This window comes from Salvelinus namaycush, chromosome 20 (assembly GCF_016432855.1).
Source record: "Salvelinus namaycush isolate Seneca chromosome 20, SaNama_1.0, whole genome shotgun sequence".
Classification (NCBI taxonomy): Eukaryota; Metazoa; Chordata; class Actinopteri; order Salmoniformes; family Salmonidae; genus Salvelinus; species Salvelinus namaycush.
The window spans coordinates 4,124,703-4,147,958 of record NC_052326.1 but is presented as its reverse complement, the minus strand read 5'-3'; the positions used below and the strand labels follow the sequence as shown (position 1 = coordinate 4,147,958).

Here is a 23,256-nt window from a genome sequence, read left to right as displayed (position 1 = left end):
CTGAATGGTGAATAATGTATTGTGTCATTTTGGAGTCACTTTTATTGTAAGTAAGAATAGAAGATTTTTCTGAACACTTCTGAATACTAGTGCTACCATGATTATGGATAACCATGAATGAACTGTGAATAAGGATCAGTGAGAAAGTTACATAGGCACAAATTCACAATTTCAAATTCACAAATTCCCCCCAAAATGCTAAACTCCTCTGTCATCATTATTCATGATTTATTCGTGATTTTTCTTAATCATGACATTATCAGGATTAATTTGTGTTCAGAAACATCTTATCTACCAAACGTAGAAAAAAAATGACCAGTCATTATTCACCGATCAGCTCCTATTGGGAAAAACATAACCAAAAAACATAACATAACACAACTAAAACAAATTGCAAATACTTATGACTTCTTCAAATGGGGGGACTAGATAATGCTTTCATTTCGAAACAGTAAAACCGATATGTATGAAAATACCCTCAAATAATACCATCGTATGCAACATTTGATCTCAAACCCAAAATGCTGGAGTATAGAGACAAATAAAATATGTTTGCTTCACTGTCCAAATACATATGATGTTGAGTGTAATCGAATAAGATCATTTACTTTATATGTGGAGGTGTCCAAGAGACTCTTTACTTAAGGTTTCAATTCCCCACACGTTACTTCAATGTTTCTTTCCTCTCTCAGAACTTCATGTTTGAGTTCCAGGAGACACAAGATGTTCTGTTTGATAAAGTTATTGAGATAATGGTAAGTTGTAAAATTTGTTAGTTGTATGTCTGGACTTGACATTTTTGATCATCAGAATTTGATTCAATATACAGTGGGGAGAACAAGTATTTGATACACTGCCGATTTTGCAGGTTTTCCTACTTACAAAGCATGTAGAGGTCTGTAATTTTTATCATAGGTACACTTCAACTGTGAGAGACGGAATCTAAAACAAAAATCCAGAAAATCACATTGTATGATTTTTAAGTAATTAATTTGCATTTTATTGCATGGCGTAAGTATTTGATACATCAGAAAAGTAGAACTTAATATTTGGTACAGAAACCTTTGTTTGCAATTACAGAGATCATACGTTTCCTGTAGTTCATGACCAGGTTTGCACACACTGCAGCAGGGATTTTGGCCCACTCCTCCATACAGACCTTCTCCAGATCCTTCAGGTTTCGGGGCTGTCGCTGGGCAATACGGACTTTCAGCTCCCTCCAAAGATTTTCTATTGGGTTCAGGTCTGGAGACTGGCTAGGCCACTCCAGGACCTTGAGATGCTTCTTACGGAGCCACAGGAAAACCTGCAAAATCGGCAGTGTATCGAATACTTGTTCTCCCCACTGTATATATCAGTGTAAAGTGAAAGGAGGTATCTTTGTCCTGAAGCAGCATTTGCACACTGGAACCACAGGATCATGTGGTGTGATACATAATGTCCTGGGCTCACCGGATCAGTTAAGATAATGTGATGTTATCCTTGGATATACTGAGCCTTTGTTTTACCACATAGGTTGTTCACAAAAAGATGCTGGGATTTATGATGACACTTATCGGCACCTTCAAAATTGACATCAGCACTGTGTACAGTCAGCAAGGTAAACAGGATATGACACAAAAACTTGGAAGCATGTATTAAAGGGAAGATAAACTCTGTGGTGCCCTGATAAGACTATGATTTAAAGGTTACAGGGAATAGTCCTTATTCTTTCAATATTGTAATTTTAGGGAGTTGGGATAGTCATTCATTTTGACATCACTATTCAATAGAAATATCAGCCCTGTATTTTTTTACTCATTAAGAAGTATATCTTTCTGTCGCAACAGATCACAGGTTCTACCAGAAATGGGCTCCCCTTACCGATCCCAGTGACACCCGGACAGGGATAAAAGGCTTCGTGAAGTGCACCTTGAGTGTTGTGATGAAAGGAGACGCAATGGGAATGCCCAGTTTGCCTCCTTTAGGCAGTCAGAACAATGACATTGAGACGTAAGTCATATGCCTCCTAAGACAAATGCTTAACATTTTATTAGCCATGTAGACTACTCCTTGGTGGGTGGTGTTTATAACTCACTTTAAGCTAAACTCAGCAAAAAATGAAACGTCCTCTCACGGTCAACTGCGTTTATTTTCAGCAAACGTAACGTGTGTAAATATTTGTATGAACATAAGATTCAACAACTGCGACAAACTGCACAAGTTCGACAGACGTGACTAACTGTAACGTTCGTCATATTCCTCCTCCTCGGACGAGGAGCTCCTGTCTGGCGGAAGGCTCTGGCTGCTCCTGTCTGGCGGAAGGCTCTGGCTGCTCCTGTTTGGCGGAAGGCTCTGGCTGCTCCTGTCTGGCGGAAGGCTCTAGCGGCTCCTGTCTGGCGGAAGGCTCTAGCGGCTCCTGTCTGGCGGCGGCTCTAGCGGCTCCTGTCTGGCGGACGGCTCTAGCGGCCCCTGTCTGGCGGACGGCTCTGAAGGCTCAGGACAGACGGGCGGCTTTGAAGGCTCAGTACAGACGGGCGGCTTTGCAGGCTCAGTACAGACGGGCGGCTTTGAAGGCTCAGGACAGACGGGCAGTTCAGGCGGCGCTTGGCAGACGGACAGCTCAGACGGCGTTGGGCAGACGGGCAGTTCAGGCGCCGTTGGGTAGACGGGCAGTTCAGGCGCCGCTGGGCAGACGGCAGACTCTGGCCGGCTGAGGCGCACTGTAGGCCTGGTGCGTGGTGCCGGAACTGGAGGTACCGGGCTAAGGACACGCACCTTCAGGCTAGTGCGGGGAGCAGCAACAGGACGCACAGGACTCTGGAGGCGCACAGGAGGCTTGGTGCGTGGTGTAGGCACTGGTGGTAATGGGCTGGAGACATGCACCATAGGGCTAGTGCGTGGAGGAGGAACAGGGCTCTGGAGACGCACAGGAGGCTTGGTGCGTGGTGCCGGCACTGGTGGTAATGGGCTGGAGACACGCACCATAGGGCTAGTGCGTGGAGGAGGAACAGGGCTCTGGAGACGCACAGGAGGCTTGGTGCGTGGTGTAAGCACTGGTGGTACTGGGCTGGGGCGGGGAGGTGGCGCCGGATATACCGGACCATGCAGGCGTACTGGCTCCCTTGAGCACTGAGCCTGCCCAACCTTACCTGGTTGTATGCTCCCCGTAGCCCGACCAGTGCGGGGAGGTGTAATAACCCGCACTGGGCTGTGTAGGCGAACCGGGGACACCATGCGTAAGGCTGGTGCCATGTATGCCGGCCCGAGGAGACGCACTGGAGACCAGATGCGTTGGGCCGGCTTCATGACATCCGGCTCAATACTCAATCTAGCCCTGCCAGTGCGGGGAGGTGGAATAACCCGCACTGGGCTATGCACACGTACAGGAGACACCGTGCGCTCTACCGCATAACACGGTGTCTGCCCGTACTCTCGCTCTCCACGGTAAGATCGGGGAGTGGGCGCAGGTCTCCTACCTGACTTCGCCACACTACCCTTCAGCCCCCCCCCAAGACATTTTTGGGCTTGACTAACAGGCTTCCTATCGCGTCGTCGTGCTGCCTCCATTCGTCGGTATCCCTCCTCACACTGCGCCAGAGAATCCCAGGCGGGCTCCGGCACTCTCCTTGGGTCGATCGCCCACCTGTCGATCTCCCCCACCTGTCGATCTCCTCCCACGTAGTGTAGCCCAGATCCTTCTCTTGCTTCCGTGCTGCCTCCTCATACCGCCGCCTCTCGGCTTTAGCTGCCTCCAGCTCTTCACGAGGGCGGCGATATTCTCCTGGCTGTGCCCATGGACCTTTACCATCCAATATTTCCTCCCATGTCCATGAATCCTGCGATCGCTGTTGCTTTCTCCCACGCCGCTTTGTCCTTGGTAGGTGGGTGATTCTGTAACGTTCGTCATATTCCTCCTCCTCGGACGAGGAGGAGCATGGATCGGACCAACACGCAGCGAGGTATGTAGACATAATGAATATTTATTAAAGCAAAGACGAACATACGAAGAACACTTGAATAGAAACAAAACAACAAAACGACGTAGACAGACCTGAACTTGAGAACTTACATAGACACGAAGAACGCACGAACAGGAAAGACTAGCCAAACGAACGAACAAACGAAACAGTCCCGTGTGGTGCAAACAGACACAGACACAGGAACAATCACCCACAAACAAACAGTGAGAACAGCCTACCTTAATATGGTTCTCAATCAGAGGAAACGTCAAACACCTGCCTCTAATTGAGAACCATATCAGGCAACACATTTAACCCAACATAGAAACACATAACATAGAATGCTCACCCCAACTCACGCCCTGACCAACTAAACACATACAAAAACAAGGAAAACAGGTAAGGAACGTGACACTATCAGAAATGGAATAATGTGTCCCTGAGCAAAATCAAAAGTAACAGTCAGTATCTGGTGTGGCCACCAGCTGCATTAAGTATTGCAGTGCATCTCCTCCTCATGGACTGCAACAGATTTGCCAGTTCTTGCTGTGAGATGTTACCCCACTCTTCCACCAAGGCACCTGCAAGTTCCCGGACATTTCTGGGGGGAATGGCCCTAGCCCTAGCCCTCCGATCCAACAGGTCCCAGACGTGCTCAATGGGATTGAGATCCGGGCTCTTCGCTGGCCATGGCAGAACACTGACATTCCTGTCTTGCAGGAAATCACGCACAGAACGAGCAGTATGGCTGGTGGCATTGTCATGCTGGAGGGTCATGTCAGGATGAGCCTGCAGGAAGGGTACCACATGAGGGAGGAGGATGTCTTCCCTGTAACGCACAGCGTTGAGATTGCCTGCAATGACAACAAGCTCAGTCCGATGATGCTGTGACACACTGCCCCAGACCATGACGGACCCTCCACCTCCAAATCGATCCCGCTCCAGTGTACAGGCCTCTGTGTAACGCTCATTCCTTTGACGATAAACACGAATCCGACCATCACCCCTGGTGAGACAAAACCGCGACTCATCAGTGAAGAGCACTTTTTGCCAGTACTGTCTAGTCCAGTGACGTTGGGTTTGTGCCCGTAGGGCGACGTTGTTGCCGGTGATGTCTGGTGAGGACCTGCTTTACAACAGGCCTACAAGCCCTCAGCCCAGCCTCTCTCAGCCTATTGCGGACAGTCTGAGCACTGATGGAGGGATTGTGCGTTCCTGGTGTAGGTCAAGCAGTTGTTGTTGCCATCCTGTACCTGTCCCGCAGGTGTGATGTTCGGATGAACCGATCCTGTGCAGGTGTTTTTACACGTGGTCTGCCACTGCGAGGACGATCAGCTTTCCGTCCTGTCTCCCTGTAGCGCTGTCTTAGGCGTCTCACAGTACGGACATTGCAATTTATTGCCCTGGCTACATCTGCAGTCCTCATGCCTCCTTGCAGCATGCCTAAGGCACATTCACGCAGATGAGCAGGGACCGTGGGCATCTTTCTTTTGGTGTTTTTCAGAGTCAGTAGAAAGGCCTCTTTCGTGTCCTAAGTTTTCATAACTGTAACCTTAATTGCCTACCGTCTGTAAGCTGTTAGTGTCTTAACGACCGTTCCACAGGTGCATGTTCATTAATTGTTTATGGTTCATTGAACAAGCATGGGAAACAGTGTTTAAACCCTTTACAATGAAGATCTGTGAAGTTATTCAGATTTTTATGAATTGTCTTTGAAAGACAGGGTCCTGAAAAAGGGATGTTTCTTTTTTTGCTGTGTTTATTACTTGAATTCATTGGCTGATTTCCCATTTTATTTTTCTTCTGCCCGTATTGTTAATTAATTCAACAACAAAAAAGTATTGATGCAGGAAAGCTAAAACTGCTCACTATTCCTGGATTTTTCTTTCTTAATTGCCTCTGAGAGGATAACTTAAGTTGTATTGATTTGAATTGAAATTGGGCTCATGTTGCTTTCCTCTCTGTGTAGGAACCTGCTCTTGCCCAAGAGAATGCCAATGGAGAGGCCTTGGGCTAAGTTCCTGGTGAAGATCTACAAGGCAGAAGGTTTACCCAGTATGAGCGCTGGCTTCCTGGGTAGCTTCTCTAAGATGATGGGGGACAAGAAGGTCTTCATTGACCCTTACGTGCAGGTCACATTCGCAGGCCAACAGGTACAGGTTCTTTTAGATTTTGAATAACAAGGTTTTGATCAATTCCATTTCAATTCTGTCAATTCAGGAAGTAAACTGAAATTCCAATTCCATTTTCGTCATGAGGAAAATTTACTTCCTGAATTGACTGAATTTAAATGGAATTGACCCCAATCTGTTGGATATATGCTAGAAATAATGTATATCAAATCAATTTCGGTCGCATTCATATAACAAATAGTCTATTAAATGGTTTTGTTGGTTTTGTTTATTCAGTCATTAGTGCAGGGTTTTCTTTGTTGTGCCAGTTCACATGAGAAAATACTGTAGTATACAATTTTAAGAAAAACATTTATTTAATGGCCTATTTTGCAGATGAGCCCTGCATTTAAGTACTGTAGTATTCACTGTAGTGTTTTTGCTGTACTGTAGTGTTTTTGCTGACTTTACTGTAGTATAAATAAATAAAATAAAACTTCAATATATACTATAGTAATTAATGTAGTGTTTTTGTAGTATACTGTAGTATTTACAGTTAACAGTAAACTATAGTATAAATAATAAATAAAAGAACTGTAGTATATACTATAGTGTAATGTAGTGTTTTTGTAGTATACTGTAGTATTTACAGTTAACAGTTAACAGTTAACTATAGTATAAATAATAAAATAAATAAATAAATAAAATAACTGTAGTATATACTATAGTGTAATGTAGTCTTTTTGTAGTATACTGTAGTATTTACAGTTAACAGTTAACGGTTAACTATAGTATAAATAATAAAATAAATAAATAAAAGAACTGTAGTATTAGTTTTTGTAGTATACTGTAGTATTTACAGTTAACAGTTAACTATAGTATAAATAATAAAATAAATAAATAAAAGAACTGTAGTATATACTATTGTGTAATGTAGTGTTTTTGCGGACTGTAGTATACTGTAGTATTTACTGTAGTGTTTTTGTTTTATTATATGTGACATAGAAGTGGAGGCTTTCTCCTTCAGGAAACCTACTGGAGAAATACTAAAATAGCACATTTTCTATAACCTGTAAGTAGGTTTTGGACATTACTGTAGTATATACTACAGTGATTGTTTTGTGTGGATGTTCTACAATATACTGCAACATTCTATAGTTTTTATTTTTGTATTTTTTATTTAACCTTTATTTTGACAGGGTGTCAATTTTTTATTACATTTTTTTATTTAACTAGGCAAGTCAGTTAAGAACAAATTCTTATTTACAATGACGGCCTAGGAAGAGTGGGTTAACTGCCTTGTTCAGGGGCAGAACGACAGATTTTTACCTTGTCAGCTCGGGGATTCGATCTAGCAGCCTTTCGGTGTCTGGCCCAACACTCTAACCACTAGGCTACAACTGTCTCCTGTGATAAAACGGCATCCAAGGGTTTACAATTAAAAGCAGCTGCACTTTGATAAATAGTATCACCATAATCAAGACCAGGTAGAAAGATTGACTGCACAATCTGCTTCCTGCTGACTAGAGAGAGACAACATCTGTTTCTGTAAAAAAGAAAAAAACACTTTAAATCTTAGTTTCTAAAACAAGCTCAGTCGTATGTTTTTTAAACAATAAATCATTGTCATTCTACATACCAAGGCATTTGTATGCAGGGACTCGTTCGATTAAAGAACCATCCGATGAGTAAAGATGTAATCCAGCTGAGACAATCTTACATGAACTTGAAAACAACGTATTTGTTTTGCACGTATTAAGTACGAGTTTTAAATCAGTAAGGACTTCCTACAACTGAAAAATCAGACTGTAGTCTTGCCACAGCCAGGTCAGCAGTTGGGTAAATTGCGTACATAATAGTATCATCTGCATATAGATTAAATTACATTTTGATTGACCATTAGCATTTATATAAAAAATGAAAAGAAGAAGTTCTAGTTTCAACCCCACGAAACACCTTTACGTACTTCAAGAAATTCGGACTTAAAGGAAAATTCCACCCAAAACGATCTTTTGGTATTTGTTTCATTAGTCCATTGTTGACATAGTCCCCAAGAATGTTTTGCTTGTCAGCAATCACGTTTTCTAAAGAAATAGAAAAATATTGTTTTTGGGTGGAGTTTTCCTTTAACCCCATCAATCACGATGGCGTGAGATCTGTCACTAAGATAATCATGAAACCATGAACAGGCGTCACAGCTCAGGCCTATCGAGGACAACTTATTTAATAAAATGTTCAATAGTATCAAAAGATTTTGACAGGTCCACAAACAAAGCAGCACATTTCATTTTAGTGTCTAAATCATTGACAAGATCATTAACAACTAAAGTGATTGCTGTAATAGTGCTATGCCTAGGCCTAAACCCTGATTGGTTTACATTCAAAATACATTTCTCAGATAGAAAAGAGAAAAGTTGTACATATACCAAGGATTCAAGAATCTTAGCTAGACAACGAAGCCTTAAATGGGGCTATAATTAGGGCCCAGAGTGGCGCAGCAGTCTAAGGCACTGCATCTCAGTGCTAGAGGCGTCACTATAGACCCTGGTTCTATTCCAGGCTGTATCACAACCGGACATGATTGGGAGTCCCATAGGGCTGCGCACAATTGGCCCAGCGTCGTCCGGATTAGGGTTTGGCCGGGGTAGGCTTTCATTGTAAATAAGAATTTGTTCTTAACTGGAATGCCTAATTAAACATAATGGAGTCTCAGCACAAGAGCTGATTTCCATACTTTTGGAATATTTCTTGACAACAATGTTAATTTAAAAATGTGGGTTATCAAGCCAACATTGATGGGCGTTGCACACTTAAGCAGACCAGGATCCAATGTGTCAATAGTAAGTACTACACATGAACGAGGGACACTACAGTGTGTAGTATAGTATTCTACAGTATACTACATACTTCTCTAGTAAGTACAGCAGTATTATATACTAAACTGTAATATTTTTTAATATGGGATGTCTCTTCCTTATTTGAGTTCCTCTCAACTCTACCCGCCTGGTGTCATACACGCCATCTATGTCCTCCCTGTGATATGCTTGTGTTTCTATGACTCAACTCCCAACAACACACACTCTTACAATACATCCACTATTTGTTTACTGGGTTGTGGTCCCTTTATTTGTACAGTACACTCTGCCTTTCCTGGTAAGGTAATGGCAAACACACCACTGTTTCCAAACAAATGGAGTGTGTCACTGTGGCTGCCTTGTCACCTCATTCACATCATGGCACAACCCTATATTTCCTTTACTGCATTCCTTCTCTTGATGTACTGTAAGACTAGGATTACAATAGCACTAAACCGCTCTCCGGCTTTTGGGAGTTTTTTAAAATCAAATAATTAACCTTTATCTAAAATGAAACTAGCCTGATTTTTATAATTTAATTGTAAGACCTACAGTATGTGAATGTATCAATGGACTGCTTCAATTGAGAAATACTGCTTTTTATTAAAGGGTGAGACGTCAGTGGAGTCCAACACCAACACTCCTGAGTGGAATGAGCAGATCTCTTTCATCGAGCAGTTTCCTCCCCTTGCCCGGCGAATCAAAGTGCAGATCCTGGATGATGCCAACATTGGCGATGTGGCAGTGGGGACACACTTTCTTGACATGCAGCAAATCTCCAACCCCAACAGAAATGGTAGCGTCTGCAGCAGAAGACCTAAACTCTCTTTTTAGCAGACTACTATCGCCATAGCTTCTTACCACAAGTTGGATCCTGACCACAACTAGGATATTGATGGGACTTTGGGCTTAGATGGATCCTAGTTGCGTGAGGTGACAGTGCCTGCCGTCCGAAATCAGTACAGACCTAAAGTGTGAACGGTTTCATCCCCCCAAAAATCCCTTCAACAAAGGCATATCCATAATCTCTAGGAACAATACTTCCCACCAGGCAGTTTTAAATTGACAGGCTTGAAAATCAGTTCAGTTCGCTACCCAAACCAGATGAAACCAGACACATCTGGTTTCAAGTGGCAAAGTCACGTCATGTGATCTGCTACTGCGGTTAGTGGACGCACTGGGAATTAGACATGAGATCTGATTACATCAGTGAAAAGGTTACGACTTCAGTTTTTCTTCTATGTACTGTAGTTCCTGTAATACGAAAGATTAAGGCATGGCTCGTTGTACAAGCCCTACACCTATGGGAACTGTACATGTTTAGAGCGCCACCATGAGTTAAAAGATGTCACTTTTTTTCCCTCTTAAAAAAAATCTACAATCCTTTTAGAATAGTGATTTACCCTATGCTAAGCCGCGCCCCAGAATTTGTGGCAACCAATCAACTGTTGTTGAGTCCGACACCTTGGACAAGCTTACATTTTAAACGCATGGAAGCCATTGAGGGCATTGCAAAAATTGATACATTGTCATCCAAAAAACGAATTGTTTAAATGGCTAAATAATTAAACAGTGCACCAGGGGTACATGCTACTGGGATTCCTGAAATATTCCTGGAATATTTTTTAGAATCCGAAATTATACTTTTGTTACATTGTTTGCTAGCTCAGCTGGTTAGCTAGCGCTCAGTCTTATTGACCACCCAATGTTGCTAACACTAGCTAGCTAGCCAGTTAATATAACTTATTAAAAAAAAAGTATATTAGCTAAGTTATTCATGTTATGAATACAACTTTTATCTGCTGTCGACATTAGGATACAATTTGAGAGTCCCAGTTAGCTCCAAAAGTGGTTAGTAACTTTGGCTGGATGCTAAGCGCAAACCAGATGGGATGGCGTATCGCTGCAGAATGCTGTGGTAGCCATGCTGGTTAAGTGTTTCTTGAATTATAAATAAATCACACACAGTGTCCTCAGCAAAGCACCCCTAAACCTTCACACCTCCTCCTCCATGCCTCACGGTGGGAACTACACATGCGGAGATCATCTGTTCATCTACTCTGCGTCTCACAAAGACGCGGCGGTTGGAACCAAAATCCTCAAATTTAGAATCATCAGACCAAAGGACAGATTTCCACCGGTCTAATGTCCATTGCTCGTGGCCCAAGCAAGTCTCTTCTTCTTATTGGTGTCCTTTATTAGTTGTTTCTTTGCAGCAATTTGACCATGAAGGCCTGCTTCACGCAGTCTCTGAACAGTTGATGTTGAGATGTGTCTGTTACTTGAACTCTGTGAGGCATTTATTTTGACTGCAGTCTGAGGTGCAGTTAACTCTAATGAACTTATCCTCTGCAGCAGAAGTAACTCTGGGACTTCCCAGAGACAGTTTCTTCATAGCGTTTTACGTTTTTTTAAACTGCACAAAGTTCTTGAAATTTTCCGTATTGACTGACCTTTATGTGTTAAAGTAATGATGGACTGTCGTTTCTCTTTGCATATTTGAGCTGTTCTTGCCATAATATGGACTTGGTGTTTTACCAAATAGGACTATCATCTGTATACCACCCCTACCTGGTCACAACACAACTGATTGGCTCTAACGCATTAAGGAAAGGAATTCCACAAATTAACAAGGCACACCTGTTAATCGAAATGCATTCCGGCTTCCTCATGAAGCTGGTTGAGAAAATGCCAAGAGTGTGCAAAGCTGTCATCAAAACAAAGGGTGGCTACTTTGACGAATCTCAAATATATCATATATTTTGATTTGTTTTAACACTTTTTTGGTTACTACATTTGGTTTACTATGTTACCTAACCCTGAGTCCAGGTTGAAATTCCAGCAAAATTTGGAGAGGACAGTTACTTCTGACTAAGAGCTACTAAAGTAAGTACATTTTAGACTGAAAGACAAGTTAATTTTGTCAAACTTGTGAGGCTCTCCATGCTCATTAGTTGCTCATTCAACATATTTGCTGCTGCTTTACTCAATCCCATTTTGAACGTCTCCATTCCTAACTGTTTTACATTCCCTGAGACCAACCAGAAATATTTCCTTGGCTAAATATTCCCAGATTTTCATAAAACAGCCACACGCTGTCTCTCGTTTCTGTATCACCAAATTTTGTGCAAGGCAAAATAGTAGTACTTGGTGCTCATCAATTAGCTTGTTTGGTGCAGCAGGAACAGGGGTGTGATGCTCCTGGAGCGCACTGCACCCTCACAATGGTGCTCATTTAGTAAAGTTAGATCAAAGCTGAATCAATGTCTTGGAAGATCACATAATGATTATGAGTGTTCTACATAACAGAATCAGATATAATAGCATAGCCTTACTGTTACATCAAAAACACCACCTCGTTTCTAATTATATTTTAGGATGGTTAGCCGTATAGTCCAGAAATTATTTGCATGCGTCCAAAACTCAGCAGTGTGCGCCACTAGGCAGAATGTGCTTTAATTTAAACAAAATACATAAAGGCTATATAGTTTGTTAACGCCATCTGCTCTAATTGGCTTACAAAACAGTAATTCCAAGAAGATCTAAATGCATATTCCCATAAAAATGATTGAGATCAAATGATTGGCATGCAGATGTAGCTTGGATGTTTCACAGCAAAACGTGAAGAATTATCATTTTGAAATTAGGTATGCCTTATTTGGGGTTTGAGGATGTCTTATTATTTTAAATATATTTTTTTACTATGTTTGGGCATAGGCAGACGTTGCAATATATGTATGCGTTTTATGCATCTTCCAACGGGGGGAGTGCTGCTTCTAAAAATTATTCATGTTGGATACACTGGCCCACGAATGTCCCACAATATCATCCTGTTGTCCCCCATTTGGGTATTTTAAATGTGGTCACCCTAAGTTAGTGAGATATTTTATTTAAAACCTAGACTTTCAACAACAAAAAATTCCCCAACATGGTGACAAAAATGTAAAAAAAAAAAATAATAAATAGCTTTTCTTTGCATGCTGTTGCTCTGGCTCTGTAATAGTCAAGTTGTGGGTGACACCTGTATCAGAATCCCATGGTTCTTACCTTTCTAACAGTACTAAGCATGTTTTGATACGATTTATATAATCTAAATGTATCTAATGAGTCAGAGTTGAACATGTTGCCTGGTGGTAAGTATTGTTCTTGGAGATTATGAATATGCCTTTGTTGACAGGAAACATTTTTGGGGTGAAACGGTATACTTTAGGTCTGTATTGATTTCAGACGCCAGGCACTGGAGCTTCGCACAACTATGATACATCTAAGCCCAATGTCCTGTCAAGATCCATGTTGCGGTCCAAAGCTACTATCGACAGAATGATAAAGGTTTTTCTTGGGGGAAGGGATTTACTATAAAAATATAGGAATTGTCTTAAGTAACACTTACCTTATAATAACTTCTTTATAATGCACATTTATATTCTAATCTGCATAATGCTATGCATGCACAACACGGTTGTTTATAACTGCGGATAAAGATGTATAATCAGGGGTGGAAATGGAGAAAAAAAATACTCTGGGAACCAATTCTTACGAATCAAAATTATTTCACTAATTGAATTCAATGTAGAATTCCCATTTCTTTTTGCATGTCAAAAGGATTTCCCAGTGTTCTCCCTGGGATTTCACTCCCAGAACCCGCCCCCCCCCCCCCCCCCCCCCCATTTCCACCCATGTATAATACAATATGTACTGTCATAATGCCTTATAAAAATTATAATCAAGGGATATATTCACATTCCACCCTCTTCCTCAACAAATATGTATCACAATGTTAATTAGGCAAAATTTTGCCTGTTCATAATGCTGTATGATAAAATTACATAACGGAATTATTATGCTGTGTATTATATTGCATTATGCATAGCTCATAACATTAATGCACTTATAATGCATGATGGAGATGGTATTTGTAGGAGGTGTTACCGTCTTTGGTCCTGTCTATTACAAATTTGATGTAAACATCCATCTGTCAATTATACTGTATCTCTCAGTAATGACATTATCATTCCCCTCTCTCTGGTGTGGTCTCCCTGGGTTCATCCTTTCCATCCTCTCCAGGGTTCAACCCCACCTTTGGCCCGTCCTGGATCAACCTGTACGGCTCCCCTCAGAACTCTGCCCTGGGCGACATCCACCAGGTTCTGAACGAAGGTCTGAGCGAGGGCATCTTCTACCGGGGCCGCATGCTGCTGTCTCTCAGTGTGGAGGTCTACTCCTCCCCCAACACTGCTGCCGGGGAGAACAGCAAGGCCACAGCCGGTGCCAGGAGCGCCCTTGGCAAGCTCTCCCTCAAGAAGAAAAGCCGGAAGTCCAAGGAAAAGAAGCAAGAAGGTAGCAAACAGTTATTGTACAAGTTACAATGGTTGTTGTATTTTTGATTGCAGTTTAGTATGTTGTTAGTTGGTCTGTGTGATGTTGTTTTATGGTATAGTGCGGTGCCATCAGTTAAAGGCTAAGCATAGGAAGGGATGGGTTGTTCTGCAAGCTTTGGTGATTTGTTGTTGTTGGTGTGATGTGTAGCAGCACCAGGCTCTGGGGGGCCTGCAGAGGAGTCTGAGGAGGCAGGTACAGAGGTACCCGGGGCTGTGACTGTGGAGGTGGAGGAGATTCATCCCTTGCCTGAGGTCAGCACCGCCTACATCCCCCAGAAACCTAACACGATAATAAACCCACTCTGGCATACCATTTGCTGCATTATTAGTGCCTGATTGTTTAAGTTTGAGTACTTAAGACCCCTCTTCTTGTGTTCTTGTTACAGAAGACTGCCTGGTGTATTTGACAACTTGTCTCATTTTGTCTTACAGAATTTCTTTGGAGAAAAGGAAGAATTTTTGCTGTTCGCATCCCTCTTTGAAGTGACCATGATTGATCCCATCATTGGAAGCAAGCCAGTGACCTTTGAGTTGTCCATTGGTAATACTGTGACATTTTGCCCACTTTTTCAAGATAAGAAACTAGACATTGCTGGGATTAGTGCCAAGTTAATTAGCAATCATCTAACTATAACCTATGTAATGAAATACATTACTGAAATCTGCCCCTGGTGGTGCAGTTACATCCACCTTGAAGTGTTGCAATACAGGTTCACTTTTCAGTGCCCATAATTGTTTTTCTATCAAACATGGATTTTGTCAAGGTCTTTTCACTGAGATATAGTCTGTGTGTTGTGTATTTTTGGATGTGAACAGGGAACTACGGTAAGGCAGCAGAGGTGGTAGTGAATCCAAAGAAGAGTCAGAGCAGAGAGGATCTAAGCAGTGAGAGACAGTCTCTGTTGGAATCATCAGAAGATGAACTGGAGAGGGAGGATATTCCAAGCCCTGGGTCACAGGACAGTTCTATCACTGCTCCGAGAAGACCACAGTTTACTGAGTATGACAGGTAACTCAAAGTCTTATTCATCTGATAAAATATCAACAGACAAACTAACAATGGATGCACCCCAGCCATCTTCCAGATAGATACCAGGGCAGTGTAAATCTTATTTTTTTTATTTTTTTTTTACATTTACAGATCATTTAGCTGTGTCCCGATGGTATATGAGAAGCCTTGTATGTTTCTGTGGACCCATTTCGAGGACCACTGCTTCCGTTACCACAATGTCAACTGGCTGCACAAGATGGCTGATAGGCTGGTAAGTGATCTCAGATCTAAATACTGTAACCTGTGCTTAACTTGTGACCTGATCTCCATCGGTTCCCTGGAAGCCGCAAAGATACTGATGTTGAGGGCTGTTCCCTCTTCATTAGGAATATGGCATTGATGAGGTGGAGAAACTTCTAAAGAGACCAAGGAGCAATGCCAAGGAGCGCTTACGGGAGGTGCTTTTGGAGTTTGTCACGAGTTGCAAGTGAGTTGCCACAATACCATCTCAGCATTTGGAAACAACAAGTGGACAACCTGTAGCATTTTAGTCAATTGCTTACAGTAGGTTACCATGATGCTTTTAAATGTTTACCAATCATCCCCAGCTGACAATTGGCTCATTCATCCCCCCTCCTCTCCCCTGTAACTATTCCCCAGGTCGTTGCTTTATATGAGAATGTGTTCTCAGTCAGCTTACCTGGTAAAATAAAGGTAAAATAAATAAAACTATTTAATAATAAAAATGACCATGTCTCTCCCTGCCCTGAAGGCAGTACAACGCCAACTCAGATAGGAAGACACCGGCGAAGCGCAACAACCTGGACAAATTCCGCAAGGAGTTTATCAAGAAGAACATTGTGAGTGAGGCAAAAACATGAGCCACTAATCTCATCCGTTATTATCTCAATCCACATTATAAACACAATTCTCACGGATTATATCGATACTCTGTTTCTATCCTGTGATATGGTATCTATGAAGAGACACACACAGGTACAGACACATGCATACGCACTCTACACACACGTACATTGTAATATTGTTGTATGGCGGTATTATGCATTTTGTATTGTAGATATGTAGTGGTGTAATAATGTTATACAGTGGGGCAAAAAAGCATTTAGTCAGCCACCAATTGTGCAAGTTCTCCCACTTAAAAAAGATGAGAGAGGCCTGTAATTTTCATCATAGGTACACTTCAACTATGACAGACAAAATGAGAAAAAAAATCCAGAAAATCACATTGTAGGATTTTTTATGAATTTATTTGCAAATTATGGTGGAAAATAAGTATTTGGTCACCTACAAACAAGCAAGATTTCTGGCTCTCACAGACCTGTAACTTCTTCTTTAAGAGGCTCCTCTGTCCTCCACTCGTTACCTGTATTAATGGCACCTGTTTGAACTTGTTATCAGTATAAAAGACACCTGTCCACAACCTCAAACAGTCACACTCCAAACTCCACTATGGCCAAGACCAAAGAGCTGTCAAAGGACACCAGAAACAAAATTGTAGACCTGCACCAGGCTGGGAAGACTGAATCTGCAATAGGTAAGCAGCTTGGTTTGAAGAAATCAACTGTGGGAGCAATTATTAGGAAATGGAAGATATACAAGACCACTGATAATCTCCCTCGATCTGGGGCTCCACGCAAGATCTCACCCCGTGGGGTCAAAATGATCACAAGAATGGTGAGCAAAAATCCCAGAACCACACGGGGGGACCTAGTGAATGACCTGCAGAGAGCTGGGACCAAAGTAACAAAGCCTACCATCAGTAACACACTACGCCGCCAGGGACTCAAATCCTGCAGTGCCAGACGTGTCCCCCTGCTTAAGCCAGTACATGTCCAGGCCCATCTGAAGTTTGCTAGAGAGCATTTGGATGATCCAGAAGAAGATTGGGAGAATGTCATATGGTCAGATGAAACCAAAATAGAACTTTTTTGGTAAAAACTCAACTCGTCGTGTTTGGAGGACAAAGAATGCTGAGTTGCATCCAAAGAACACCATACCTACTGTGAAGCATGGGGGTGGAAACATCATGCTTTGGGGCTGTTTTTCTGCAAAGAGACCAGGACGACTGATCCGTGTAAAGGACAGAATGAATGGGGCCATGTATCGTGAGATTCTGAGTGAAAACCTCCTTCCATCAGCAAGGGCATTGAAGATGAAACGTGGCTGGGTCTTTCAGCATGACAATGATCCCAAACACACCGCCCGGGCAACAAAGGAGTGGCTTCGTAAGAAGCATTTCAAGGTCCTGGAGTGGCCTAGCCAGTCTCCAGATCTCAACCCCATAGAAAATCTTTGGAGGGAGTTGAAAGTCCGTGTTGCCCAGCAACAGCCCCAAAACATCACTGCTCTAGAGGAAATCTGCATGGAGGAATGGGCCAAAATACCAGCAACAGTGTGTGAAAACCTTGTGAAGACTTACAGAAAGCGTTTGACCTCTGTCATTGCCAACAAAGGGTATATAACAAAGTATTGAGAAACTTTTGTTATTGACCAAATACTTATTTTCCACCATAATTTGCAAATACATTTATTAAAAATCCTACAATGTGATTTTCTGGAATTTTTTTTCTCATTTTGTCTGTCATAGTTGAAGTGTACCTATGATGAAAATTACAGGCCTCTCTCATCTTTTTAAGTGGGAGAACTTGCACAATTGGTTGCTGACTAAATACTTTTTTGCCCCACTGTATGTTGTACTGTTTTATCTTTTTTTAATGTAAATATATACATCTCTTTCCTCAGATTGTCCTAGCCAAGCAGTCTCTGCGAGTGAGGCGGAAGGTGACCAGACGTACAGTGAAGGAAAGACTGACAGACACCAAGAGGATCCTAAAGAGGCTCCAACTCCTGACGAAAGAAGTGAGTCGAAGCGAGGGCTTTGCAGGGGTGGGATTGGGTCTTTCAATCGAATTCAAACAAATGTATTTATAAAGCCCTTTTTACATCAGCAGATGCCACAAAGGGGACAGCCAGGAGTAATTAGGCCAGATAGTCCTGAGGCATGGTCCTAATGCTCAGGTCCTCTGGGAGGGGAGAGAAAGAGAGAGAAATGGGAGAATTAAGAGCATACTTAAGTTCACACAGGACACCAGATAAGACAGGACAATTTCACCAAATAGAATAGACTGACCCTAGCCCACCGGCACATAGACTATTGCAGCATAGATACTGGAGGCTGAGACACAGGGGGGGTCTGTGGACACTGAGTTTGACAATACCCCCCGGATAGGGCCATCCAGGCAGGATATAACCCCACCCACTTTGCCAAAGCACAGCCTCCACACCACTAAAAGGATATCAACAGACCGCCACCTTACTACCCTGAGACAAGGCTGAGCATAGCCCACAAAATTCTCCTCCACCGCACGAGCCCGAGGGGGCACAAAACCGGACAGGAAGATCACGTCAGTGACTCAACCCACTCAAGTATAGTGTATAGTGAAGAAAACCTGGTGTGATGCATCCCTCCTAGGGACGGCATGGAAGAGCACTAGTAAGCCAGTGACTCAGCCCCCTTAATAGGTTCAGAGGCAGAGAATCCCAGTAGAGAGGGGAGACGGCCAGGCAGAGACAGCAAGGGCGGTTCGTCACTTGCCATTCACCTTCGCACCACTGGACCAGACTACACTCAATCATAGAACTTACTGAAGAGATGAGTCTTCGGTAAAGACTTAAAGGTCGAGACCGAGTCTGCGTAACTCACCTGGATAGGTAGAGCATTCCATAAAAATGTAGCTCTACAGGAGAAAGCCCTGCCTCCAGCTGTTTGCTTATAAAATTCTAGGGACAATATGGAGGCATGTGTCTTGTGATCATAGTTTACGTGTAGGTATATACGGTAGCACCAAATCAAAGAGAGACACTACATGACCAAAGGTATGTGGACACCTGCTCGTCAAACATCTCATTCCAAAATCATGGGTATTAATAAAGAGTTGGTGCCCCCTTTGCTGCTATAATTGTCTCCACTCTTCTGGGATGGATTTCCACTAGATGTTGGAACATTGCTGCGGGGACTTGCTTCCATTCAGCCACAAGAACGTTAATGAGGTCGGGCACTTGATGTTGGGTGATTAGACCTGGCTCGCAGTCGGTGTACCAATTCATCCCAAAGGTGTTCGATGGAGTTGAGGTCAGGCCTCTGTGCAGGCCAGTCAAGTTCTTCTACACAGATTTCAACAAACAATTTCTGTATGGACCTTGCTTTGTGCACAGGGGCATTGTCATGCTGAAACAGGGAAGGGCCTTCCCCAAACTGTTGCCACAAAGTTGGAAGCACAGACTCGTCTAGAATGTCATTGTACGCTGTAGTGATTTCCCTTCACTGGAACTAAGGGGCCTAGCCCAAACCATGAAAAACAGCCCCAGACCATTATTCCTCCTTCACCAAATGTTATAGTTGGCTCTATAAATTTGGGCAGGTATCGTTCTCCTGGCATCCGCCAAACCCAGATTTGTCAGTCGGACTGCCAGATGGTGAATCGTGATTCATCACTTCAGAGAACGTGTTCCCCCTGTTCCAGAGTCCAATGGCGGCGAGCTTTACATCACTCCACATAATTTTGTATTTACACTACCGGTCAAAAGTTTTAGAACTCATACTCATTCAAAGGATTTTCTTTATTTTACTATTTTCTACATTGTAGAATTATAGTGAAGACATCAGAACTATGAAATAACACATATGGAATCATGTAGTAACCAAAAAAGTGTTAAACAAATCAAAATATATTTTATATTTGAGATTCTTCAAATAGCCACCTTTTGCCTTGATGACAGCATTGCACACTCTTGGCATTCTCTCAACCAGCTTCATGAGGTCGTCACCTGGAATGCCTTTAAATTAACTTCTTATGGCTGCGGGATCGATATGGGGATCGATAACGGGATCGATATGACAACAGCCAGTGAAAGTGCAGGGCGCCAAATTCAAACAACAGAAATCTCATAATTCAAATTCCTCAAATATACACTTATCTTATGCCATTTTAAAGGTAATCTTGTTGTTAATCCCACCACAGTGTCCGATTTCAAAAAGGCTTTACAGCGAAAGCACCACAAACGATTATGTTAGGTCACTGCCAAATCACAGAAAAACACAGCCATTTTTCCAGCCAAAGACAGGAGTCACAAAAAGCAGAAATAGAGATAAAATGAATCACTACCCTTTGATGATCTTCATCAGATGACACTCATAGGACTTCATGTTACACAATACATGTATGTTTTCTTCGGTAAAGTTCATATTTATATCAAAAAATCTCAGTATACATTGGCGCGTTATGTTCAGTAGTTCCAAAAACATCCGGTGATTTTGCAGAGAGCCACATCAATTTCCAGAAATACTCATAATAAACATTGATCGAAGATACAAGTGTTATACATGGAATTTAAGATCCACTTCTCCTTAATGCAACCGCTGTGTCGGGTCCAAAAAAAAGAAGCTTTACAGAAAAAGCAAACCATGCAATACTCAGAGCCCAATCAAGACAAAAAGATATCCGCCATATTGTGCAGTCAACAGAAGTCAGAAATAACATGAAATGTCCATCATTTATGTCCAAATAGCTACTTTTGTTAGAGCGTTTTGTAAACAAATCCAAAGTCATGAAGCGCGTTCACTAGGAGCAGACGAAATGTCAAGAAGTTCCGTTACAGTCCGTAGAAACATGTCAAACGATGTATAGAATCCATCTTTAGGATGTTTTTAACATAAATCTTCAATAATGTTCCAACCAGAGAATTCCTTTGTCTTCAGAAAAGCAAATGGCACAGAGCTCGCTCTCACATGAACGAGCGTCACAAGCTCAAAGCATTCTGCCAGACCTCTGACTCATTCCCCTCTCATTCGGCCCAATCCACTTCACAGTAGAAGCATCAGACAAGGTTCTATAGACTGTTGACATCTAGTGGAAGCCTTAGGAAGTGCAACATGACCCATATCCCACTGTATCTTCAATAGTGAATGAGTTGAAAAATGACCAACCTCAGATTTCCCACTTCCTTTTTGGATCTTTTCTCGGGTTTATGAGTTCTGTTATACTCACAGACATCATTCAAACAGTTTTAGAAACTTCAGAGTGTTTTCTATCCAAATATACTAATAATATGCATATATTAGCAACTGGGACTGAGTAGCAGGCCGTTTACTCTGGGCACCTCTGTGCACCTTTCATCCAAGCTACTCAATACTGCACCTGCAGCCATAAGAAGTTGACAGATGTTTGTACTCCGACGTCCTTGGGTAGGCGGAGGGAGTCTGGAAGGCCGTCTTGGAATCTGTGGCTTGTCCAATAATTTATAGCGCAACTTTTGATATTCCTTGGTTGGGGGTCAGAGCAGATTATTTGTTACGATTTCAAAATTAATAAAATGGTGGTCCAGGTTTATGAGGAAAAACATTTAGATCCACAATATTTATTCCATGGGACAACACTAGATCCAGGGTTTGAATGTGGCAATGTGTAGATTTGGAGACAGTGGGTTTTGTCCGATGATGATGGCTCCAATAGCTTTTTGGAGTGGGTCTGTGGACTTTTTCATGTGAATATTGAAGTCATCAAAATGATCTGCCATGACTACGAAGTCCGAAAGGAATTCAGGGAACTCAGTGAGGAATGCTGTATATGGCCTAGTAGTTCCCTCTATATTTATTTCTTCAACGAAGTCATAGGTTTTCCCATATGTGGGAGTCTGACCAGCTGCTGCATATTTACAGGCTTCCTTTTCTCTGCAAGATTCTTCCTCCCTTCTTCCTGCTGCCAAAGCAGCAGCTACTCTTCCTGAGGTCCAGCAAAATTAAAAACTAGATCCTGTAGGACCTACCTTGTTGATAGTTTTGTTAAGAAGGCAGAGCATCGCTTTATTATTGACAGACTTCTCCCCATTTTAGCTACTACTGCATCAATATGTTTTGACCATGACAGTTTACAATCTAGTGTTACTCCAAGCAGTTTAGTCATCTCAACTTGTTCAATTTCCACATGATTTATTACACGATTTAGTTGAGGTTTCGGGTTTAGTGAGTGTTTTGCTCCAAATGTTGATTTGTAACAAAAGGGTTTAGGGTTTAATGAGTGTTTTGTTCCAATGCTTTTAGTTTTAGAAATATTTAGGGCTAACTTATTCCTTGCCACCCACTCTGAAACTAACTGCAGCTCTTTGTTGAGTGTTGCAGACATTTCAGTCGCTGTAGTAGCTAACGTGTATAGTGCTGAGTCATCCGCATACATAGAAACTCTGGCTTTACTCAAAGTTAGTGGCATGTCGTTAGTAAAAATTAAAAAAGCATCAATATGATAAAAAAATAAATAATAATAATTTAAGGTGACCCAAAGCTTTTTACTATCATTCTTTATATGATTTATCTTTGTTTCATATTGTAGTTTATTTTTATTTAGTTTAGTCACATGATTTCTTAATTTGCAGTATGGTTGCCAATCAGTTAAGCTGCCAGACCTAATTGCCATACCTTTTGCCTCATCCCTCTCAACCATACCATTTTTCAAGTCCTCATCAATCCAAGGGGATTTAACCGTTTTACAGTCATTTTCTTAATGGGTGTGTGGTTATTAGTAACTGGAATAAGTAGTTTTATAAATGTGTCAAGTGCAGCGTCTGGTTGCTCCTCATTACACAGAACAAAATACGAATCACTACAAAACTTATTGTATGACCTCTTACACACTAGGCCCAGCCTTTGGAACTTTGGTTTTCCTAGATATGGCTACTATATTGTGATCACTAAATTCTATGGGTCTGGATACTGCTTTTAAGCAAATATCTGCAACATTAGTAGAGATGTGATCAATACATGTTGATTTCATTCCTGTGCCGTTTGTAAATACCCTGGTAGGGTGACTGACAACCTAATCCAGGTTGCAGGCACTGGTTACAGTTTGAAGTTTTTTTCCTGAGTGGGCAGCTTGATGATAGCCAGTCTATTTAAAGCACCCATAA

At 42.1% G+C, this 23,256-nt stretch overlaps 1 protein-coding gene across 1 annotated transcript in view; it reads left to right on the top strand.

Moving 5' to 3' along the window:
- Positions 1-23,256, top strand: part of fer1l4 (fer-1 like family member 4) — a 103,647-nt gene that overhangs the window by 17,300 nt on the left and 63,091 nt on the right. Inside the window, exons 10-22 of the mRNA XM_039015590.1 lie at positions 693-755; positions 1,516-1,600; positions 1,830-1,992; positions 5,911-6,094; positions 9,517-9,703; positions 13,972-14,244; positions 14,434-14,537; positions 14,718-14,826; positions 15,102-15,294; positions 15,427-15,547; positions 15,663-15,763; positions 16,049-16,136; positions 18,040-18,156. Of these exons, the coding sequence (XP_038871518.1) occupies positions 693-755; positions 1,516-1,600; positions 1,830-1,992; positions 5,911-6,094; positions 9,517-9,703; positions 13,972-14,244; positions 14,434-14,537; positions 14,718-14,826; positions 15,102-15,294; positions 15,427-15,547; positions 15,663-15,763; positions 16,049-16,136; positions 18,040-18,156 (1,788 nt within the window). The remainder of the gene's footprint in view (positions 1-692; positions 756-1,515; positions 1,601-1,829; positions 1,993-5,910; positions 6,095-9,516; positions 9,704-13,971; positions 14,245-14,433; positions 14,538-14,717; positions 14,827-15,101; positions 15,295-15,426; positions 15,548-15,662; positions 15,764-16,048; positions 16,137-18,039; positions 18,157-23,256) is intronic.